This window comes from Aegilops tauschii, chromosome 7, assembly GCF_002575655.3.
Source record: "Aegilops tauschii subsp. strangulata cultivar AL8/78 chromosome 7, Aet v6.0, whole genome shotgun sequence".
NCBI classification, from domain to species: Eukaryota; Viridiplantae; Streptophyta; class Magnoliopsida; order Poales; family Poaceae; genus Aegilops; species Aegilops tauschii.
In genome coordinates, this window is record NC_053041.3 from 16,250,748 (window position 1) to 16,275,362 (window position 24,615).

Consider the following 24,615-nt stretch of genomic DNA (forward strand, 5'->3'; position numbering starts at 1 on the left):
CAATCGTACACTTATCTTCATTGGTCCTTGTGCCACAATGTAAACCCTAAAGCAGCCACGCACATTCCCGAGGACAAAATGGGCAGGTGGTTGGATAGGGATAGTGGAACGCTTGTTGCGATAAAGTGATGGCCGATTGCACATTTCAAGGCGCACGGATAGCTATCAGTGCACAATCACCGAATGACGACGCATTGCCATCTCGTATACATACAGACATACTAAACTTAATCAACACGTAGAGAACCTTCAACGACGATCGATGATGGCCGGCGCTCAACAGCAAAGGCTCAAGCTGCTGGGGCCGGGGACCGGGGTGAGCATGTACACGATTCGCGTCCAGATGGCGCTCTGCATCAAGGAGCTGAGCTACGACTTCCTCCCCGAGGACCCCTGGAGCAAGAGCGACCTCCTCCTTGCGTCCAACCCCGTGTACAAGAAGCTCCCCGTCCTCATCCACGCTGGCAGGCCCGTCTGCGAGTCGCTCATCATTGTGCAGTACCTTGACGACGCCTTCGCCGGCAACGGCACCTCCATCCTCCCCACCGACCCCTACAGCCGCGCCGTCGCCCGCTTTTGGGCTTCCTACATCGACGACAAGGTTTGTTTCCTATCGTTTGGTTTGAGCTTGGAGAGTCGGAGTTGCATCTGTTGGTGCTGCCTCCTCGCAGCGCCTCTTCTTCCTTATTAGCGCTGCCTGTCACATCTCTCTCTTCTCTCAAGAACACACAACCATGGTAGAAACTAACACGCACAGTCGCTAAGGAGAAAACTACCTTTGTGTTTGCTCCCGGTGAGAAACACGTATGCTACATTGTTTCCTCCAACTGACTCAACTTTTTCATTACTCAATGTCATCCGTATATACACAGCTAACATGGCCAGTACTAGCCTGATATACTTCATGCGTACGTGCACCCAGAACGTGTCCCACTAACTCCACTAAGCAGCTACATGCACGTCATGCTCAACGCTTGTCAATCTCTTCTCTACGGCCATAGGACCTGGCTAGCATGCGATGCACACGCACTAACGAACTACCCTACAAGGCGACTAACAAACTAATCCATGCAGCTAACATACTCTCATGCTCTACGGACTTTGACTGTGGCAGCCGCTTCACACGGCCCTCCGGCATCTCACACGTAGTCACGTACGCCGTCTCTCACGGCATGTCCAATGATGTACAGTCAGCCGTCCGTAACATCAGCCACGTAGGAGAAAAAATAACATGGGAGAGAGAGAAAGGGAAAACTGCTCGCATCTGTCTGTAGAAATAAAGACGGTCTGTTCCCATGTGAATCGCTGCTTATAGACGGTCAATTTGCCGTTGTACCGAGGCCGCCGCTTATCGTGCGTCGCATTTATCTCGTGCTTCGGGAAAACATACTTTCCCCGTCTCCCGCGAACCTAAAAAACAGTTTTTCCTTCTCCCATGGACTTTGTATGCACATACGTTACAGCCGGCCAAATAGCCAGCTTGTTGTACGTGCTGTCTACAGCGTAGTCCATAGATGACGTGTATTCATGCTATAGACAGAAGCCGACTGAACCAGTGTACATGCCCAACTCACCGTCCACCCTCTCCGAAAAAATGACTAACCGTCTTCGTACGCAAAGCACGTACACCTTGCTGGCACCAACTACAACTAGCTACATGCGGAACTCAAAACTACCTGCTGATACATCATGATAAGATTACTGCTAACAACATCTCACAGGCGCCGTTGTGTTTTGTTGCCGCAGTTGTTCCCTTCATGCATCGGCATTCTCAAGACGGCAAAGCAGCAGGAGAGAGCTGACAAGGTGGAGGAGACCTTGGCGGCGTTCGGGCTCTTAGAGGCCGCCCTGGCGGAGTGCTCCAAAGAAGGGGAGGCTGAGGCACTGTTCTTTGGCGGTGGCTCTCTCGGGCTGCTCGACATTGCCCTCGGGTGCTATCTTCCCTGGATCGAAGCGATAGGCCACCTTGCCGCCATGCCGCCATTCCTCGATGCGGCTAGGACACCAAAGCTGGCCGCGTGGGCGGAGCGGTTCAGGGCCGCCGAGCCGGTAAGGGCGCTGCTGCCTGCGGCGGACAAGGTGGAGGAGTACATCTCAACGGTTCTTTATCCAAAGTGGAACGCCGCACTCACTGCGTCGGCAACTAATTAGAGATCATGTCGCCCCGTTCCATCGTTGTTGCTGTGCTCGCCTTCAAATTCAGTTGGTGTTTTCACGAGTTGTTGTGCTCGTTGAACTTTTGTTACTTGGTTATTAGGGTCTGATCGCGATGGATGGTGCACATGCGTGCACTGTCTTGGATCTGACTTTGCTGTTTTGGGAATAAATTAAAGCTTCGTCAATCTTTCATCGCTTTGTCAAGGACGTTTTTTTTCCCGAAAATATCAGATCTTTCCCTAATTTAATATTAAAGGGAGGATTGTTTCTCCAGTTTATTTGGTTTACAGTGGGACCAAGATAATTTTCGTACGTCGAGGTGTTTCCACGGGAGAGTTTTCTGGTTCTCCCGATTCGTTTCAGTCAAAAAGACAAATCAGGACGCAATGGGCCGGCCCATTAGCGTACCAAGAGCCCAAGCCAGTAAAAACCTTTCCAAGGAAAAATACTGCCCGACCAGGAATCGAACCCAGCAGCTCACGCTAGAGCGTTCAGAAAGCTAGCGCTGGAATAAACAAGACTTACTATTTAATTGGCCGCGTGAAAGTATAAATTAAGCTCACAGTCACGCCTGATACTAAGAGGAGAAGTTTTTTTTTCAAAAAAAAAATGAATATATTTTAGAACGCGAAAATTTTGCGAAGCTGTTAACAGAAAAATTAAACTTGAACATTTAAAAAGAACAATACTTCTCTTTTCATTTATTTTGAAACCTGAGTTTTTTAAAACAAAAAATAAACTAGGAGGTACTGTTGTGATTATTTTTTGAATTTGCAAACATTTTAAAAACACAAATAATTTTTGAACTTTAAATTTGAAAAGGCAATCATTTTTTAAAAACATGATTTTTTAAATCTATACCTATTAATAAAACTTGGAGAATTTTTGAAATATGTTCACCTGGTGCATTGTTTTAGTTCAGTTTATAAAACTAGGATATGGAAGGAATCTTTTTCTATGTCGCGTCTTCATGTACGACCAGTCTCACTCGGCCCAATGACTCCCGTCAAAATGCATGAGGAGTCGAACTAAGGTTTCATGGTCTATCTGACACAAACTACTCAATTTACATTATGTGCAGTGCTTTTTCCTATTACATTAGCCAAATGATAAAAAAAACTTTGTTCAACGCGCTTGATCTTCACCGGGCACGAAGGCAGCTCAACAATCCAGCTGTTGGACCTGGCCAACCTTGGTTAGTGACAACTGGTATTACGACCACCAGTGACGAGGACCGCAAAGATGACAAGCGGAAACATGTGTCTGGTGTTATATTGAAATGGAGGATGTGTACCTAAGGATGAGGTAGTCATGTTTATTATGTTATGGGCATGAGGGTGAGGTCTTTAGCCATGCTCAGTGGGTAAGGGCGTGTCAGGGCTGTTTTCTCCCGTTGCAACGCACGGGCATGTTTGCTATAGACATTCATTTGCAAGCGTAGTTCAGTGACATGTGTGAGTGCGGTGGCCTAGATCACCACCTTGGAATTGACCATGTTCGGACGCATTGTGATCAGGTGGATACCGTGATCATGGTCAGTGAAGACGGGAAGGAGGATAAACCACAACACAGATGAGACACTATGTTCAAATAAATAATTTGGACCTACGAAGGGGTTCAAATAGTTAACTTGGACCTGCGAAGGGGTCTTGAGTCGTGCTTATTGTGCTAGGAGTATGCGAATTTTTTCCCGTTGTAATGCACGGGCATATTTGCTAGTCCATTATAAAGGTTCACTGAAAGTACACAACACCCAAACATAATTAAAATTACATGGAGATCCATGGACAATCGAACAACAATTGCCGCCGCCCAAACGAGCCGCCGACGCGCCCCTGACGCCGCTCCCATACCGGAGCCGGCTGGGCCTTGTCGATGATAGCCGGGAAGTATCCGTGTGTGTGTGCCCTAAGGGCAAGCATTCGGGGGCCGCAATCATCGTGATTGAATCCTTCAATCGATCTGAAGAACTTGACACCAAATCTTGTTGCCGCGTACGCACGACGAGAAACACTAACCTCGCCTCTCCGTGAAGCTGGTGGGAATCTACGCCGGAGCTCTGTCTAATATGCCCCGACGAACAAACTTGAGGAGGATCAGAGTCCGGAAGACTGACTCGAAGAAGAAGCGCCGCCATCCATCCGAGCACTGCCCTTGCGAGAAGCAAAACCCTACCTATCTAAGCCGAGGCACCTGGAATACCCTTGCCGTCACCGGCTGCCGGACTGCCAGGAGGAGGGGAGGCGAATCCACATACTCACCAGCGGAGATCAAAAGGAAGATGGCTTATTCAAGTCGCCTTGCGAGAGGGGAAACAAATTCTGTGTCTACTGTACTTATGCGATTTGACCCTGTCAAAGACGCTACTAGTACGAAATGCAATATTCTCCCGTTGAGTTCTTAATATCTATAAGGAAAAATTAAAACATGTTAATACCAGATTTTGGCACGGCAATAAATATAAATAGGACGGCCTCGAATGAAAAATTGATCAACGTGAAGAATCTCCATTTCATCAAAACGGAGAAATTTGATGTTCAGGCCATCTCCATCCGATTTCATACCGAGGGCCGAAGTAGTGCCTGGGTGCTGAAAGTTGCTGCTCGGGGTTTACACACCCAAGATCACCTCAGATGAAAAAGGGTTACTGCTCGGGGTAATGCGCGGAGGAGAAAAGAAGAAGGATATGTGCAGCATTGCCCGCGTGAGTCTATTGTTTTACTTGAAAAGAAAGAAATGAACCGCCACCGTGTGGAAGAACCCTACCCCGCCGAGCCTCCGCTGTGTCTCGTTCTTGCTGCCAGATGGCCAACCACGCGTGGCAGCGGGCAGTACTCCACTTCCCTGTCATGTCTTGATTAGCGGCAGGTCCTCTCCTTCGACAAGGCGACATGCTACCTGGCGAGGCAGCGGCCCTTCGTCATTCCGCCTCTGCGGCTCAGACGCAATGGGTATCCCGTCTTAGGTTCTCCCAAATCCGAACTTCTCTTGCTAGATGCCGTTGTTCGATGCCTTGATTGAAACTTGATCTTTAGCTCTTAATGATTTCCTCTTTTCCATGTTATTTCCTTCCTTTAATTTCTAATTCTAATGTCTCTAAATGTGGAAACCGGTTTAGTAATTTTTGTTTCTATATAATTTTACAGGAAGGTGAGATGAATAAAAGAAACAAGACAATGACACATTTTCAAGTTCGGATCATCGGATCCTCCTCCGGAAACGGTCCATTAACTCAAACAACTAATAATATCCCTCATATTAGAGCTCAACTCAACCCTGATGATATTGAACAGTAAGAGAATACCAATTGACTCTTTTTACAATTTGCATCTGTATTGTATTTCAAAATTTATCGTTCAAGGTTTAGCTTTTATTGAAGACCATTGGAGGGTGAGATTAATCACTCGTTTGACTTGTATCTAAAACCACAATAGTTATTTCGGTTCGGAGGGAGTAAATGTCCTAATTTTTTAGTATCACCATTGAATAAATACTTTCATTGATTATTGTGGTTGGATTCTTATTTGTCCGAGAAGATTTAACATGGCCCATCTTAACTTCTTTTTTCATGCGAGATATAAAGGAACATAAGGCTGCTCATAGTGGAAGTAACATAATTAGTAACAGGCATGCCACATAGGCAAAAAATATGATGTGACAAGTAATTAATAAGGAGAGATGCAAATAAAGTAATATAATATGTTACCATCACGTGGCGGTTCTGAATATAAAATAACTCTACAAAGTAATGAACGAACCTCTCTATGTCATCACACGTATGACACTACCCACCAGTCTAAGTTACTTCCTTTTATGACTGAGCTGGTGATTTTATTATTAAGTAGCGGGTTTGAGTAACTCTTACCTTACCATGTTAAAATTGCTCATGCCTTGAAACCGGGTTGTTTTAGTTATTTTTTGACCTTTACTTTCTCGCTGGCGGCCTTAGCCAATCTTGGCCCGGCTACTGTTCATAAGGAATGACTCTTACAGGATTAATGTAAAAGACTTGGGTGCATTTTTTTGGTTGAATGAAATTAGGAGAGGGTGTTAAACTATAATCTTGTTTCGCCAACTAATATGCATGACGCTCTCCGCAAAAAGGAAAAAAAAACTAATATGCATCATGCAGGCAGTGCTAAAATATCCAAGGACATCAGCAAGAAGCATTTGTTACAGTAGCTAGCAGTAAAATATATTTAATTCATGTCCGCTCAACTTAGCTAAGGAAGTGTACGTGTTATTAGCAGAATGGTGCATGCATGAGCTGGACATGCAAGAAATAAATTATTGTATGTGGTAGGTGCTACCATGTATACGTGGCTCAGTCTGTCCCTCTCAGGCTAGACAGTACAGCAGTACTATCTACTGCAGCTCACGTCATGCATGACATAGTATGGCTGCCAAATTCAAGTCACCTTGAAGGTGGAGGGTAGAAGCCTAGAAGGTGCGGTGGGTGGGGAGTGGGTAGGTGGCGCATCACCATCAGCATGCTCTCCCATAATTAGTTTTTTCTGCCTCAGAGTCCAACTTTTGTCTTGTTTACTTTCAGACGATTTCATCTTTGCCATTCGTGCTTATAAAGATCGCAGTTCGGGCCTTGCCATGCATATATACACTTAAGCAACAGATATACAGGACACGAGTATCAGGGAGGAAGACGAGGAAACGTTGATGGCCGGCGGTGAAGAGCTGAAGCTGCTGGGGTGGTGGGCGCCCGGGGTGAGTCCCTACGTGCTGCGCGCCCAGATGGCGCTCGCCGTAAAGGGGCTGAGCTACGACTACCTCCCCGAGGACCGCTGGTCCACGAGCGACCTCCTCATCGCGTCCAACCCCGTGTACAAGAAGGTGCCCGTCCTCATTCACAACGGCAGGCCCGTCTGCGAGTCGCTGCTCATCCTGGAGTACCTCGACGACGCCGTCGGCCTTGCCGGCAACGGCAAGCCCATCCTCCCCGCAGACCCCTACAGCCGCGCCGTCGCTCGCTTCTGGGCCGCCTATGTGAACGACAAGGTTAGTTCATTTCACACGCGGATTACCTCTCGTTGCGCTTGGAGTTGCACCTCTCAACTCGCTTTGTTGCCACAGCTGTTCCCTTCGTGCACCGGGATCCTCAAGACTACGAAGCAGGAGGAGAGAGCCGGTAAGATGGAGGAGACCCTGTCCGGGCTCAGACACTTAGAAGCTGTCATGGCGGAGTGCTCCGAAGGGGAGGCGGAGGCGCCGTTCTTCGGTGGTGACGCCATCGGGTTCCTCGACATCGCGCTCGGGTGCTATCTTCCCTGGTTTGAGGCAGCAGGCCGCCTGGCCGGCTTGGGGCCGATCATCGACCCGGCGAGGACGCCGAAACTAGCTGCGTGGGCGGAGCGGTTCAGCGTCGCCGAGCCGATCAAGGCGCTGCTGCCTGGGGTCGACAAGCTGGAGGAGTACATCACTACGGCGCTTTATCCAAAGTGGAACATCGCGGTCACCGGCAACTAATTAAAGATCTCGTCGTTCCACTATGGCAAAAGAAATAAAAAATGGCGTCGTTCGATTACCAGCGGAGGATCTCTGCCTTGTGAGTAGCTGTTTTCACGTCAAGAGTTGAACTGTTACTACTAAGTCGGGTTTCTTTTTGCGAGGGTTAGTGGGTCGTGGTCATGAATAATGCACAGGCGTGCACTCTCTTCGATCTGAGTTGTGATATGTTGTTTCGTGAATAAATTGAAGCGTCGTCGATCTTGCATCTTGCAATGTTTTTCCATTGAGCTCTTTAAGACCTCACATCTTATTCTTAGTATGTTCTACCAAGCATATTATTCCGGGGCTAAATAGCTGTGGGTAGTGATTTCTAAGGACTAGATTTTACCAGGGCTGGGATATTTTTTTAGGAATCACTACTCCCTCACATCCATATTAATTTTGGCTGATTTAGTAACTTTGTACTAAATCCGTGACGATTAATATGGATCGAGAAAGCACTAAAACTAAGTTATGCGTGTAGTGCAAGTACTCCCTCCGTTTTTATTTACTCTGCATATTAGATTTCACTTAAGTCAAAACTTCATAAAGTCTGACCAAGTTTATAAAAAAATATATGAACATTTACAATAACAAATCTATTTGATGTGAAAGTATTTTCAATAATGAATCTAATGATATTGATTTGCTATTGTATATGTTAATATTTTTTGTCTATAAACTTTATCAAAGTTTACAAAGTTTGACTTTGACCAAAGTTACTATGCAGAGTAAATAAAAACGGGGGAGTGTCATAACTAGTATCATGCGTAACAATAGCTGTAGAAACAGACATGAACAGAGGATGTTGGACGTATGATCGTTAGCTATTATGGGTGCGACAGTGTTGATGACGATGTTGGCGATGATCTGCTGCTGACGGCGATGAATACGACGATGAGTAGCACCGCCCGACTTGGACGGAAGACGACCCGTGATGACGAATTTAAGCAGTCGCGCACAGCGCTTCCCAAAAACCTAATTCATCCTCTCCCGGTGCAGGATCGCAAAGACGAACGGTTCCGGAGACCTGCTCTCCCACGCGCCGATGCACGCCGGCGTTTGGGATGGAGTAGACTACGATGGCGGCGCAAGTTGTGAGATGAGGCAAAACCCTAGGTGTTCTCGGTGTGTCTCTGGCCGCAGCCGGTAGATGTATATATATTAGGACCAGAGGCGGTATTGTGTCGCGATCACAATCCCAAACCGACTCGGTTTCTAATTCGTATACTTACCGGACAAGAAATCAAAAACTTGTTTGCCAAGACATAAAAATAAAACGGCAAAAGGAAGCTGCGCTCCTGCAAGGAGACGGATCGGATTTTGGCGGACCATTCACACGCATGTACGCCACACCACGGCCCGGCGAGGCGAGGCGAGCGCGCGCGTGTGGTTTTCCCTTTCTCTTCTCACACACCACTTTGAGTGGTGGAGAGAACCCACTATATAAAGAGGTCCAACTCTTCTTCAACTTTCGGGGTGGGACTAAACTTAGCACCACCACTTGTCATTTTACACATGGGCTTTGAGATTTTAGAAATTGCTATGGGCCTAGCCCATTAATTCTAACACCGCTATGGTGTAGGTGTAAAGTTGCTGGTCGAGATGCATGTCATGTAGTGACACTTTGCAATATTTTAAATCAAGATGCTAAGCCGATAAGGTCTGGTTGGAATGCTTCCAAACGCTATGACCTGCAAGTTTGCAACTACAATCAAATTAATGGAACTGCCTCCATATAGAAATATAATAGCGTTAGTGATCTAAATGCTTTTATCTTTCTTTACAGAGGGGGTATTTGTTAATTAAAGTTTGGCTGCATGCGTAGAACAGGAAAATCTGATACCTGTACACAAAAGTGTCAATAGTTAGTCTTTTTTCTTTTTGCAGGGTGTGTCAATAGTTAGTCTTGGTACTCCTTGTTTAAATATGCTCAGGCAGGCCGTTTTCCAAGACAAAAATACTGCAGAGCTGCAACCCTGCTTTGATTTGCTTGGGAGACCCAGAATTGTGACAGGATCGGGGAGGTCCACACTTTTCTCGTTTTCGTTCTCTCTCCAGTGATGCGATGCCGACCAAACGGGACGTAGTTTTATGTGGAGTACCTCGACGATGCCCCTGGCCTTGCCGGCAACGGCACGTCCATCCTCCCCGCAGACCCCTACAGCCCCGCAGTCGCTCGCGTTTGGGCCGCCTATGTGAATGACAAGGTTAGTTCATTTGACAGATTACCTCTCGTTGCGCGTGGAGTTGCACCTCTCAATTCGCTTTGTTGCCGCAGTTGTTCCCTTCGTGCACCGGCTGTTGGCGCCGCCTCCTCGCCGCAGTGCCCTTCTTCTTCGTCGTCATAACTCTCTCTTATCTCTTTCATGGTTTGTCTCACACAACACATGAACGCACACATATCAGAGGAACACACACGTACACACTTCACCCAGAAAGAAGGATCACAATGGCTTTGCCAAAGACACTTTCCTGGTGGCACACCGTGGCTACATGTTTCCCTCGGCCCTCACCATCTTTCATTCACGTATTCAACTTAAGTAGGCATTACAAGAGTATCTCCACTACCAACTAATCCTAAACTCACGCCACGCCCACCATGCACAACTAGTCTAGTAACTAACTAATGCATGGGCTAACTCTACGGCCATTTCTCACGGCCACTAACCAACTCCACGACTTAACCAATCTTGCATGCACTAACAAACTGGAGTCTAACTCAAACTACGTACACAACGCACACCTACAGACTCGGCATGGCCACGAACCGATGCCCAGTTCCACCAGCACGCACACTCGTCACGGCGCTGCGTCCCGCACGTCCCGCACGCACCCGACGCACCCGACCGCACCAGTGCGTCCCGCACGTCCCGCGCGCACCTGACGCACCCGACGAGCCCGACTGCACCAAACGCCGTGGCTTATTCCAACACACACCCCCTAAGCCACGGCCTCGCCATCGCCGAAGTAGCTCATGTCGATGTCGTCGCCACGACCGTGACCCAGCCCATGGACCCGACGTGGCGCACCGACGCCGGTCGCACCGCCACGGACCCGACCTGGCGTACTGACGCCGGTCGCACTGTGCTCCGTCACGTCTCCGGCGACATCCGCCGAGCTCCTTCTCCACCGGCGACACACGCCTGGCGTTCCGGTGACATACGCCGTCGATGCCCTCACGCTCAGACGTGAGCCTTCTCGGACGCCGCTTCATGGCGTGACACCGCGCCGCTACGGCCGCCGCCGACGCGCCGCATCTCCATGCGACGCGCCACTGCGCCTCCACGGTCGTCGCGCCGAGCCGCCGCGGCCTCTGCACCACCACGCAGGTCCTCCACGACCTCCTCGCCTCCGCGTCCGCCATTGCTCGTCGTGCGCACGGCATCACACTGCATCACCGCGGACTCGCCGAACACCGCAGCCGATGCCTCCATGTCCGCCGCACTCGCCGCGGACTCACTGGGCGCCACCTCCGCGTCCGCCATGACAGCCGCAGCGCTGCGCACCTCCATAGGCCGACACACGGACCGGAGCTTCGCGCAGCCGCCGGCGAACGCCGTCACCACCGGCACGCCTCCGGCCCGGCGAACCCCGCCCAAGAGAACCAAGCTCTGATACCAATTGTTGGCGCCGCCTCCTCGCCGCAGCGCCCTTCTTCTTCTTCCTCATAACTCTCTCTTATCTCTTTCATGGTTTGTCTCACACAACACATGAACGCACACATACCAGAGGAACACACACGTACACACTTCACCAAGGAAGAAGGATCACAATGGCTTTGCCAAAGACACTTTCCTGGTGGCACACCGTGGCTACATGTTTCCCTCGGCCCTCACCATCTTTCATTCACGTACTGAACTTAAGTAGGCATTACAAGAGTATCTCCACTACCAACTAATCCTAAACTCACGCCACGCCCACCATGCACAACTAGTCTAGTAACTAACTAATGCATGGGCTAACTCTACGGCCATTTCTCACGGCCACTAACCAACTCCACGACTTGACCAATCTTGCATGCACTAACAAACGGGAGTCTAACTCAAACTACGTACACAACGAACACCTACAGACTCGGCACGGCCACGAACCGATGCCCAGTTCCACCAGCACGCACACTCGTCACGGCGCTGCGTCCCGCACGTCCCGCACGCACCCGACGCACCCGACCGCACCAGTGCGTCCCGCACGTCCCGCGCGCACCTGACGTGCCCGACGAGCCCGACTGCACCAGACGCCGTGGCTTATTCCAACACACACCCCCTAAGCCACGGCCTCGCCGTCGCCGACGTAGCTAATGTCGATGTCGTCGCCACGACCGTGACCCAGCCCATGGACCCGACGTGGCGCACCGACGCCGGTCGCACTGCCACGGACCCGACCTGGCGCACTGACGCCGGTCGCACCGTGCTCCGTCACGTCTCCGGCGACATACGCCGAGCTCCTTCTCCACCGGCGACACACGCCTGGCGTTCCGGTGACATACGCCGTCGACGCCCTCACGCTCAGACGCGAGCCTTCTCGGACGCCGCTTCATGGCGTCGCACCGCACCGCTACGGCCTCCGCCGACGCGCCGCATCTCCATGTGATGCGCCACTGCGCCTCCACGGTCGTCGCGCCGAGCCGCCGCGGCCTCTGCGCCACCACGCAGGTCCTCCACGACATCCTCGCCTCCGCGTCCGCCATTGCTCGTCGTGCGCACGGCATCACACTGCATCACCGCGGACTCGCCGAGCACCGCAGCCGATGCCTCCATGTCCGCCGCACTCGCCGCGGACTCACCGTGCGCCACCTCCGCGTCCGCCATGACAGCCGCAGCGCCGCGCACCTCCATAGGCCGACACACGGACCGGAGCATCACGCAGCCGCCGGCGAACGCCGTCACCACCGGCACGCCTCCCGCACGGCGAACCCCGCCCAAGACAACCAAGCTCTGATACCAATTGTTGGCGCCGCCTCCTCGCCGCAGCGCCCTTCTTCTTCTTCCTCATAACTCTCTCTTATCTCTTTCATGGTTTGTCTCACACAACACATGAACGCACACATACCAGAGGAGAACACACGTACACACTTCACCAAGGAAGAAGGATCACAATGGCTTTGCCAAAGACACTTTCCTGGTGGCACACCGTGGCTACATGTTTCCCTCGGCCCTCACCATCTTTCATTCACGTACTGAACTTAAGTAGGCATTACAAGAGTATCTCCACTACCAACTAATCCTAAACTCACGCCACGCCCATCATGCACAACTAGTCTAGTAACTAACTAATGCATGGGCTAACTCTACGGCCATTTCTCACGCCCACTAACCAACTCCACGACTTGACCAATCTTGCATGCACTAACGAACTGGAGTCTAACTCAAACTACGTACACAACGCACACCTACAGACTGGCCGTGCCCAGTTCCACCAGCACGCACACTCGTCACGGCGCTGCGTCCTGCACGTCCCGCACGCACCCGACGCACCCGACCGCACTAGTGTGTCCCGCACGTCCCGCGCGCCCTGACGTGCCCGACGAGCCCGACTGCACCAGACGCCGTGGCTTATTCCAACACACACCCCCTAAGCCACGGCCTCGCCGTCGCCGAAGTAGCTCATGTCGATGTCGTCGCCACGACCGTGACCCAGCCCATGGACCCGATGTGGCGCACCGACGCCGGTCGCACCGCCACGGACCCGACCTGGCGCACTGACGCCGGTCGCACCGTGCTCCGTCACGTCTCCGGCGACATACCCTGAGCTCCTTCTCCACCGGCGACACACGCCTGGCGTTCCGGTGACATACGCCGTCGATGCCCTCACGCTCAGACGCGAGCCTTCTCGGACGCCGCTTCATGGCGTCGCACCGCTCCGCTACGGCCTCCGCCGACGCGCCGCATCTCCATGCGACGCGCCACTGCGCCTCCACGGTCGTCGCGCCGAGCCGCCGCGGCCTCTGCGCCACCACGCAGGTCCTCCACGACCTCCTCGCCTCCGCGTCCGCCATTGCTCGTCGTGCGCACGGCATCACACTGCATCACCGCGGACTCGCCGAGCACCGCAGCCGATGCCTCCATGTCCGCCGCACTCGCCGCGGACTGACCGTGCGCCACCTTCGCGTCCGCCATGACAGCCGCAGCGCCGCACACCTCCATAGGCCGACACACGGACCGGAGCTTCACGCAGCCGCCGGCGAACGCCGTCACCACCGGCACGCCTCCCGCACGGCGAACCCCGCCCAAGACAACCAAGCTCTGATACCAATTGTTGGCGCCGCCTCCTCGCCGCAGCGCCCTTCTTCTTCTTCCTCATAACTCTCTCTTATCTCTTTCATGGTTTGTCTCACACAACACATGAACGCACACATACCAGAGGAACACACACGTACACACTTCACCAAGGAAGAAGGATCACAATGGCTTTGCCAAAGACACTTCCCTGGTGGCACACCGTGGCTACATGTTTCCCTCGGCCCTCACCATCTTTCATTCACGTACTGAACTTAAGTAGGCATTACAAGAGTATCTCCACTACCAACTAATCCTAAACTCACGCCACGCCCACCATGCACAACTAGTCTAGTAACTAACTAATGCATGGGCTAACTCTACGGCCATTTCTCACGGCCACTAACCAACTCCACGACTTGACCAATCTTGCATGCACTAACAAACTGGAGTCTAACTCAAACTACGTACACAACGCACACCTACAGACTCGGCACGGCCACGAACCGATGCCCAGTTCCACCAGCACGCACACTCGTCACGGCGCTGCGTCCCGCACGTCCCGCACGCACCCGACGCACCCGACCGCACCAGTGCGTCCCGCACGTCCCGCGCGCACCTGACACGCACGATGAGCCCGACTGCACCAGACGCCGTGGCTTATTCCAACACCGGCATCCTCAAGACAGCGAAGCAGGAGGAGAGAGCCAGTAAGGTGGAGGAGACCCTGCCCGGGCTCCGACACTTGGAAGCTGCCCTGGCAGAGTGCTCCAAAGGGGAGGTGGAGGCGCCGTTCTTCGGTGGTGGCTCCATCGGGTTCCTCGACATCGCACTCGGGTGCTATCTTCCTTGGTTTGAGGCAGTAGGCCGCCTGGCCGGCTTGGGGCCGCTCATCGACCCGGCCAGGACGCCGAAACTAGCAGCATGGGCGGAGCGGTTCAGGGTCGCCGAGCCGGTCAAGGCGCTGCTGCCTAGGGTGGACGAGCTGGAGGAGTACATCGCTACGGTGCTTTATCCAAAGTGGAACGTCACGGTCACGGGTAACTAATTAAAGATACCGTGTTGTTCCATTGCCGGCGGATGATCATGTCGATCCAATAATTCCTCTGCCTTCTGAGTTGTTATGTTCACGCCAAGAGTTGAACTTTTGCTACTAGGTCCTTGGTGTCTCGTCATGGATGGTGCGGAGGCGTATACTCTCTTCGATCTTCATGGATGGTCCTTAGTTTTTGACATGTTGTTTCGCGAATAAATTGAAGCTTCGTCCTGTTAGGTTGATCTCTCTCTCGTTCGAACCCAACGGGTCGAACGGGCCCCTGACTCGCGCCCTGATCGGGAGCGCCCAACCAAACCATGGTTGGTGGGCCCCTGTGACCCGCGCTATATAAACAGAGATGGGGGCCGGGGCACGATTAACGAGGTTAATCGCTGCCACAATCTCCACCTACAATCCCTACCAATCTAGGGCTAGCGCAGTGCTCACGGGAAGCACACCACCGCCGCCATCTCTCTGCCATCACCGGCCACTACTTCACCATGGCCGGCACTGGTTCGAGCTCGTCTGGACAAGGAGAAGGTAGGTGTACCGGAATATCTAGCCTACACAATCCAAGTGGGTCTAACAATGGTATCAGCCAGATCGGGTTAGATTTTTTCGGTTGAAAATAAATCACAGAAAGAAATCCCTTCTCCCAAAGAACCCTAGAAGGGCAAAGAAATCTCAAAGAAAAGTTGTGCCGCCGTCATGGCCGCACCTGTTCCTCTCGATCCGGACGCGCATCTGCAAGCCGTGGCGTCGGACGAAGAACTCACCCCACAGGGGCAAAGAGCACCACCACCGATCCATTCGACGGCGGCGCGCTCACCGCAATGGGAACGCGCGACCGGCGAAGGGGTCGGCAGGGGCGCAACCGCTCCATCCATCTAGGTCGCCGTTGGGCGGCAGCTGCCTCTCTCTCTCTGGGGAGGTGGTGGTTGGAGAGGAGTGAAACAGAAGAAAGGGGGGAAGAGATGCGGTCAGGCTCGCTCGGTGGAGGACGCCATTGCCAGCGGCTCGACCGGACCGGCGTGGCGCGGTCGCCCGGCGTCCGGGACAGCGAGGGGTGCAGAGGAGGCGCAGCTGTGTAAGCTGTGTCTCCCTCACGTTCTGCCATAGATGAGAAAAAGGGAGACAAAAAAGGGAAAGAAGAGGACGAGCGCGCGGTGCGCTGGCTTCCGCCGCCGCCGCCGGCGGCCGGACAGGGCGGTCGGGGCGCAGCCCCGTGCTCACGCCAGTGGGAGCGGAGAGAACGAGCCGAGCGGCGCGACAGGGAGGAAATGACTAGGGTTCGCCTCGCCCCTCACCGCATCGATGGACTTTGATCAGGCGAAAATGACGCTGGTCCGTCGGATCGCTATGGACGGTCTAGATCGAAACCCTAGCCCCGCCCTGGGCCACTGGGCCGAAAGAGAGGGAGGCCGCAGCCGCGCGCTGGGCTGCGCTGCTATTTTTTCCTCGTTTTTTGTCCAGATTTTGGGCAGATTTAATAGTTTTTCTATGCAAATTGTTTCCAACAAAATTTTTGTTTAGAAAATAGAAAATTAAACAGAAAAATTTTCTGTAAAAAGTAAAATGTTCATGAATTTTTATTCATGTTTTTCCGCTGCGTAAATAATTAGTGCTCTTTTTTTACAAAGAAAATAAAAGTTCATATAGAATTAAGTTTTTAAGAGCATTTTAAAGTGATTATTAAAATGAATATGATCATGTTATTTTTATGACCAACGTTATTAATAACATGATCATGTTTTATTACTGAAATTGCTTAGAGAATATAGTAAAGTTTCCGCTGCAAAGTAAAAGTTTTATCCTCCAATTAAATTGGAACCAACGGGAAAATTTAATTGGAAGAAATGTTCTTAGAAATGTTTTTCCCCTGTGGGTGAAATAAGATGCAGATAGTTTCCGCTATGACAAAAGAAAGATATTTGCTTAAAGTTAAATATGGTATTGTTATTTTCTGACCAACGTTGATGATAACAGTGCTATAATTCTATAAGTCTTATGTTCAAAGTTTAAATCTCTGATAAATTTTGTATCAAAGTGATCAATTTTTTAGAGAACGGATAAAGATCAAGAAATGCTCTTGAACTAGAGAAATTTATATTTCTTGTTCCCGCTGCAATAAAGTTGATGACGATGATTAATTCTTAGCAAAGTTGTTTAATAGAAATACTATTGTCACATTGTTTATGAGTTATATGCATTATTTCCATTTCCGCCCAACGGTGATATAGAATTAATGTAGAAGGATGATGGTTATTCTAATTCTTCCACAACGGTGATTTAGAATATAAAAGAAAGTTTCAAAAGTTTAATGTGCATTTCTTTTAACCAGACCAACGTAGGGTTACTTTTATGCCCATTATTGTTGATTATTGGCTAATATTTCTCAGACTAAAAGTTTTTCATGCTTTCATTCGTGAAAGCAAAAGACTAGGTACTTGTGACACGAAAGTTGACCAAGAAAGGTCATAACGTGAGGGAGTATGTTCTCTCTAAAGAATGGCTCCAAAAGAAAAGAGATAGATCATTGAGAGTCTTGGTTGACGAATGTCTTTCATGTACTCTCTATGAATAAGATTTTTTCAGTTAACATGATTTTATATGAAACAAGCAACATGCGTGTTTAATTTGACCAATGTCGGATTAAGCATGTGTGTAAAAGAGCATTCAGATTTATTCCTAAATTTGATGATTGAATATGCAGTCAAAAGAGCCAATTCTGGCATTCATATTCCCTTACAGGGAATTACCCGCATGGCGGGAAAAGTCTGGGAAAATACCTGCGTAACGGGGTAAAGCTAACATAATATTATGTCAAAAATCCCGTACGGCGGGAGAAATTCTAGCAAGAGAAAGATATGATAACTCATGTGCTTTTAATGTATCCCACTCTGAGAGAAAAGAATGGAGTAGCTGAAAGGCGCAACTGTACACTTATGAATATGGTGCGCAGCATGATGAGTTATTCCAACTTGCCATTGGGATTATGGATGGAGGCGCTTAAAACCGCCATTCACATTCTCAATAGAGTACCAAGCAAGTCGGTGCCCAAAACACCGTACGAGCTATGGACAGGAAGGGTGCCCTCCCTACAACACTTCAGGGTGCGGGGGTGCCCTGCTGAGGCCAAAATGTTTAATCCAAACATTGCAAAGTTAGATCCCAAAACAGTAAGTTGCCACTTCATTGGCTATCCAGAAAGATCAAAAAGTTTTCGTTTCTACTGCCCTGACAGATATACAAAGTTTGTAGAAACGAGACATGCAGTCTTCTTAGAGGACGAAATGATGAGGGGGAGCTTGGTAGCTCGGAAAATTGATCTTGAGGAGAAGAGGGTGCATGCACGTAATCCGATGATTCAGGAGCCATTTTTCTCACTACCAGTTGCAACTCCACCCATGACAGCTATGGGGGAAGACCAGGAACCGTCTGTCAGGAGCCGACTGAACCCGTTGTTGAGCATGAAAGGGAGGTGCAACAGCAAATTTTAGAAGAAGTGCCAGAAGTTGAGGCACAAAATGTGCCAGAAACTGAGGCCCTTAGAAGGTCTACAAGACCAAGAAATTCGGCTATTTCTACTGACTTTAAAGTTTATAACACAGAAATGGTTCATATGGAAAAAGATCCCACCTCATATGAAGAAGCCATGAGAAGCCCTCATTCATCGAAGTGGATGAAGGCAATGGAAGACAAGATGAAATCGATGAGTTCCAAAGATGTTTGGGACTTAGAGGAAATTCCCAAAGGAGCCAAAACAGTAGGCTGTAAATGGGTCTACAAAATTAAGTATGACTCTAAAGGGAATATAGAAAAGTATAAAGCACGACTCGTGGCAAAAGGATTTACACAAAGAGAAGGGATAGATTAGAATGAGACATTTTCTCCAGTCTCATGTAAGGATTCCTTCAGAATCATAATGGCATTAGTTGCTCATTTTGATTTAGAGTTACATCAAATGGATGTTAAGACGGCATTTCTGAATGGTGATTTAAAAGAAAAGGTCTACATGAAACAACCCAAGGGTTTTATCATGGAAGACAAGGAAAATATGGGATGCCGCCTGAAGAAATCCATTTATGGATTAAGACAAGCCTCTCGGCAGTGGTATCTAAAGTTTAATCAAACGATTAAAAGTTTTGGATTTAAAGAAAATATTGAGGATAATTGCATTTATGCAATGTTTAAAAATGGGAAATATATTTTCCTAATCTTGTATGTGGATGATATCCTGCTTGCTAGTAGTGATGTTAGTCTACTACAAGAAACAAAGAAATACTTATCCTCAAATTTTGACATAACAGATCTTGATGAAGCATCATATGTTTTGGGCATAGAAATTCACCGAGATAGGAACAATGGAGTCTTAGGACTATCTCAGAAAGCATATTTAGAAAAGGTTCTTAAAAAGTATAATATGCATGCAAGTAAAGCCACACCTGTTCGAATAGTCAAGGGCGATAGTTTTGGGAAATACCAATGTCTCAAGAACCAGTATGAGATCGATCAAATGAAAGCAGTACCATATGCTTCGGCAGTTGGCAGCTTACAGTATGCACAAGTGTGCACTCGCCCTGACTTAGCTTTTATCACCGGGGTACTCGGTAGATATCAAGAGAATCCAGGCCTAGAGCACTGGAAGATGGTAAAGAAAGCATTGCGTTATGCACAAGGCACGAAGGACTACATGCTAATATACAGGAGAAGTGATTGCCTAGAGATAAAAGGGTATTCAGACGCAGATTTTGCGGGGGACAGAGATGATAGAAAATCCACGTCAGGATACATATTCACCCTCGCTGGGGGAGCTATTTCGTGGAAAAGCTCCAAACAGTCGATAGTTGCATCATCCACAATGTATGCAGAATTCATAGCATGCTTCGAATCCACGGGGCAGGCGATATGGCTAAAGAAATTTGTACCCGACTTGAAAGTGGTAGATTGCATTCACAAACCACTAAAGATGTACTGTGATAACCAGCCCGCAGTATTCTATGATCACAACAACAAGTCGAGTAATGCTGCCAAAACAATAGAGATAAGGTATTATGTTGTGAAAGATAAAATCCAGGATCAAACTATAAGTCTCGAGCATATAAGGACAAAGGATATGCTTGCGGATCCGCTAACGAAAGGCTTACCACCCAATGTGTTCAAGGAACACTTAGCCGGCATGGGTTTAAGGGAAAGCCTTATGATTCCTGGATATGCCCAAAAGGAACAGAATTTGTTTCTGAACATAACGTATGTTGTAGCTGTATGATTCTAACGGCAATTAAGTCGTGACAATGAAACATGCTCTATGTACCAATATGTGATGAAACAAATAAACTAGAAAGTGTCAAGTCAAAAGTAAAGTTGAGATCAAGAGGGAGAATGTTAGGTTGATCTCTCTCCCGTTCGAACCCAACGGGTCGAACGGGCCCCTGACTCGCGCCCTGATCTGGGGCGCCCAACCAAACCATGGTTGGTGGGCCCCTGTGACCCGCGCTATATAAACAGAGATGGGGGCCGGGGCACGATTAACGAGGTTAATCGCTGCCACAATCCCCACCTACAATCCCTACCGATCTAGGGCTAGCGCGGTGCTCACGGGAAGCACACCACCGCCGCCATCTCTCTGCCATCACCGGCCACTACTTCACCATGGCCGGCACTGGTTCGAGCTCGTCTGGACAAGGAGAAGGTAGGTGTACTGGAATATCTAGCCTACACGATCCAAGTCGGTCTAACACGTCCATCTTGCATCTCTGTGTCAAGATCGTTTCCAAATGCATGTTTTTCTGTTGAGCTCTTTTCTGACCTCGCATCATAGTACCAGTATGTTCTACAAAGCAGATTATTCCCGAGCTGTGTGGGTGATGATTTCTAAGGGATGGATTTTACTAGGGATAAGATTTTATTGAGAAAATCACTAGAATATCCTTACCTGAATATATTGCGCAAAAGTGTTACCAAGAATATCCTGCTCATTTCCTTTACACTATACTTTTTTTGCGGGGTTCCTTTGCGGGCCAGAGAAAAAACCCTTCGTTTGAGGGTCTTTTCCTTTATCACTTCAGGTATCCTGCTAATTTCCTTTACATTGATTGTTGTAGCGTCATGCCCTTCTTATAGGCGTTGTCTTGATTGCTGGTGAAGTCCTTGTTCTTGGAACGGAAGGTGTTGGTCGCCATGCTTGGTTTGGGCTGCTTCTCAAGGCCTAAACATATGGGGCGCAATGTACGAAATCATTGACGCTTCCTCCATGGTCTCCTCCTTCGGCCTAGCCGGCTCCTGCAACCCACATGCCGACTCTCTAGGCGTTCAGGGTGGGGGATATGTTGATTCCGTGCGTGCTGGAGTTTTGGCGGCCTGACGGAGGTCCTCCCGTTGGTCGTGATGCGGTCTAGGTGCGATCTGTCATGTTTCCTTGCCTTCCTTGGCTGGAGGTCGGGCTAGGTGAGTTTAGCGTGGTGGTATTTTCTTCTATTGTGTTCTTACCCACATTTCTTATGGTGCCTCGTATTGTTCTCTCCTAATTATCAATTAAAATGTGCGCAATTCTTTATTTATTCGTGAAAAGAATTCTACTACTAAACGGTCATGGTGATTGATCTCTAAAATACCTATCTTTTTATTAGCTTGGTGGCTGGCTGGCAAGAACTGGTGTAGGGTGATGTTCTTCATGGGTTGTCAAAACCTCTTCACTTGCTGCTTTTATGACAGCGCGGTGCAGCCTTTTACTTTCTTTCCATTGTTGTATTTTTTTGCATCGTTGTGCCTTGGAGGCTGACCAAAGCGTCTTACAGCTTACCCTGACAGTACTAAGGGTATGTACAATGGTAACATATGGATACATATGCCCCATGATAAAAAGTAGTTTGAGGCATCTATATTTATTTTTCTCCCCAATGCAAGCTATCATTAGTGGGCCTTATTATGAAATAGAAAATAAAGACTCTAGTACACATGCATCTCTACTTTTCACTCCATCCTTTTCAACCTTTGACACCGGACCACACTTTTTCTCTCCAAGCACCCGCCTCCTGTATGGATCCCGCTTCCCTATCCGAACCTACTTTACCTGATATCCGATCCTACATGGCACACGAGGCATCACCCTGGGGCTATGCATTGTACATGCCCTAATTGGTTAGCTTTCTGTACAATATTTTCGCAAAAAAAAGAAGCTTTCTATAAAACATGGGGTGGAAAGCCTCATTTTCTAAAGAAAAGTTGGAAGCAGCCTTGTGTTGTCAAGTTGCAGAAATTTTGGGAAGTTGAAGCATCCCAAGATGAAGACAGGATGCAAGTTGGGGCAAACGTCTGACGCATTTGCTTGAGGTTATGAGCAGGGAGCCAACGCCAACTGGGGTGGTACTTGCCAAGCACTGCCTAAAAGATGCACCTAGTCTCATTTCAGTGCACATGCTGGGCACGCAAAGAAAATTCTTCCGAGATATCTGTTGCATTCGGTCGGTCTCTCTCAGGCTAGCTAGCTACTTGCAGCCTGAGAGGCCACCCCCTGAACCCATGGGCATATGCACCCACTTTTCAAAAAATGTATTTTAAGCACGTTTTACAAAGCCAAAAATTTGAAAGAAAATATCATGCATGCATGCTCGTAAATGTGTGTACGTGGCATAATGTTTTGTGAAAAAAATGCCTTTTTGTTTTGTCTCCACAAAAAAGATAAATTTCAGTGCTTCTAAATAGTGTTCCACGACATAACTTTTGTCTTTTTTGCATAGGCCACAAAAAGTTATTTTTCCGTGAAACTTTACGCACGCACATAGAACATGGAGACGTATTCCTGCAATGTTTTTCAGATTTTTTTTAGCATTTAAAAATGTGTTTTTCAAAGTGGGTTCATCCATGCACTTCTCCTTACAGCCTTGCATACGTTACAGTATTATGTGGCGTTGAGTACACTATCCAGAAGAGAAGCAGCGAGAGGCCAGGATGGTGCACCTCAATTTTTTGCCCTTCATTTTCTGTCGACGGACTGTGGACCAGCCCCCAACACATGGAAATGTCTTTTTCTCTTCATCTAATACCAAAAATAATTGGCCTACAATTAGTTTGAAGCACCACAGGATAAGACAGGATGCAAGTTGGCGCAAACTTCTGAGGCATTAGCTTGAGGCTATGAGCAAGGAGGTGTCGCCCCACTGGGGTAGAACGAAGTACTACATGCCAAGCACTGCCTAACCGATGCACCTAGTCTCATTTCAGTGCGCAGAGAAAAATCATCCGAGATATCTACTGCAGGTCACGTCATGCATGACACAGTATGGCTGCCAAAGTCGAGTCACCTTGACTGGCAGGTCTTCCATCCCTTGCTGCCCAAGGTAAGTGCTACAGTCGTTTTTGTACGGCTATAAAAAGGACCGATGCCCAGCGTTGTAGAAGCAAGCATCCATTCGAGCTTCACAAAACTAGTACTCCAACGTGTGCTCCTTTCTCAAGTGTGTGTGTCCGTGAGCTAGCTTTAGTATTAGTGCAGTTTAGCTACTAGCTAGTTGGAACTTACGTTGACACTGCTCTTCTTCTGCGTGTTGTGCACTAGTGTGTCCGTGTGCTAGTAGCCTACAGCACCGTTTCTCTCGGGAGGCATTTCATATACACGCGATTAACACGTACAGTACAGACATCCTTCAACGACAATCATGGTCGGCGCTCAAGAGCAAGGGCTGAAGCTGCTGGTGCCGCGGAGCGGCGTGAGCATATACGCCATCCGCGTCCAGATGGCGCTTGCCATGAAGGGTCTGGCTTACGACTACCTCCCCGAGGACCCCAGGTGCAAGAGCGACCTCCTCCTCGCGTCCAATCCCGTGCACAAGACACTGCCCGTCCTCATCCACAGCGGCAGGCCCGTCTGCGAGTCGCTCATCATCGTGGAGTACCTTGACGATGCATTCCCCGGCAACGGCGCGTCCATCCTCCCCGCCGACCCCTACCGCCGCGCCGTCGCCCGCTTCTGGGCCGCCTATGTCGACAACAAGGTTTGTTCCCTTCCCTCTCGTCTAGCTAGTTTGAGCTACAAGAATTGAAGTTGCATCCCACGGGTGCCGTGTTCTTGCCGCAGATGTTCCCTTCGTCCATCGGCATTCTCAATACGGCGAATCAGCAGGAGAGAGCTGACAAGGTGGAGGAGACCTTGGCAGCTTTCGGGCTCCTAGAGGCCGCCTTGGCGGAGTGCTCCAAAGAAGGCGAGGCGGAGGCGCCGTTCTTCGGTGGTGGCTCCATCGGGTTCCTGGACATCGCGCTCGGGTGCTATATTCCCTGGTTCGAAGCGATAGGCCGCCTTGCTGGCGTGCCGCCGTTCCTAGACGCGGCGAGGACACCAAAGCTGGCTGCGTGGGCGGGGCGGTTCAGCGCCGCCAAGCCGTTCATTGCCCTGCTGACTGCGGTGGACAAGGTGGAGGAGTACATCACTAAGGTGCTTTATCCAAAGTGGAACGTCGCTGTCACAGCTAGCAACTAATTAAAGATCATGTATTTCCATTGCCGGCAGGGGATCGTGTCGATCCAATAATTACTTTGCTTTCCGAGTTAACTGTTAGATAGATTGATTGGCTCTCAAGGCAACTATGTAATTTTTTGGCTCTCAAGTAACTTTGAGTTTACTTTTAAGTAACATGTGTATTTTTGTCGGGTACAAATACCTCGTTTCTATCATCGATAAAGATTAATGGATCATCTTTCATTCAA

General features: G+C 49.3%; 4 protein-coding genes across 4 annotated transcripts; all 4 read left to right on the forward strand.

Moving 5' to 3' along the window:
* The first annotated feature begins 200 nt into the window (after positions 1 to 200).
* Positions 201 to 2,342, forward strand: LOC109757067 (probable glutathione S-transferase GSTU6). Its single transcript, XM_020315905.4, has 2 exons — positions 201 to 601; positions 1,747 to 2,342. The coding sequence occupies exons 1-2, from the start codon at positions 263 to 265 to the stop codon at positions 2,149 to 2,151; spliced, it is 744 nt and encodes a 247-aa protein (XP_020171494.1). The 5' UTR covers positions 201 to 262; the 3' UTR covers positions 2,152 to 2,342.
* A 4,288-nt stretch (positions 2,343 to 6,630) lies between these two features.
* Positions 6,631 to 7,893, forward strand: LOC109757049 (probable glutathione S-transferase GSTU6). The gene is made up of 2 exons (XM_020315871.4): positions 6,631 to 7,170; positions 7,246 to 7,893. Exons 1-2 carry the CDS (start codon positions 6,832 to 6,834, stop codon positions 7,636 to 7,638), a joined length of 732 nt encoding a protein of 243 aa, XP_020171460.1. The 5' UTR covers positions 6,631 to 6,831; the 3' UTR covers positions 7,639 to 7,893.
* Positions 7,894 to 14,508: 6,615 nt separating this feature from the next.
* Positions 14,509 to 14,925, forward strand: LOC109757022 (probable glutathione S-transferase GSTU6). The gene has a single exon (XM_020315845.3). It carries the CDS (start codon positions 14,509 to 14,511, stop codon positions 14,923 to 14,925), a length of 417 nt encoding a protein of 138 aa, XP_020171434.3.
* An 8,325-nt stretch (positions 14,926 to 23,250) lies between these two features.
* Positions 23,251 to 24,615, forward strand: LOC109757041 (probable glutathione S-transferase GSTU6). Its single transcript, XM_073503451.1, has 2 exons — positions 23,251 to 23,906; positions 23,990 to 24,615. Exons 1-2 carry the CDS (start codon positions 23,571 to 23,573, stop codon positions 24,386 to 24,388), a joined length of 735 nt encoding a protein of 244 aa, XP_073359552.1. The 5' UTR covers positions 23,251 to 23,570; the 3' UTR covers positions 24,389 to 24,615.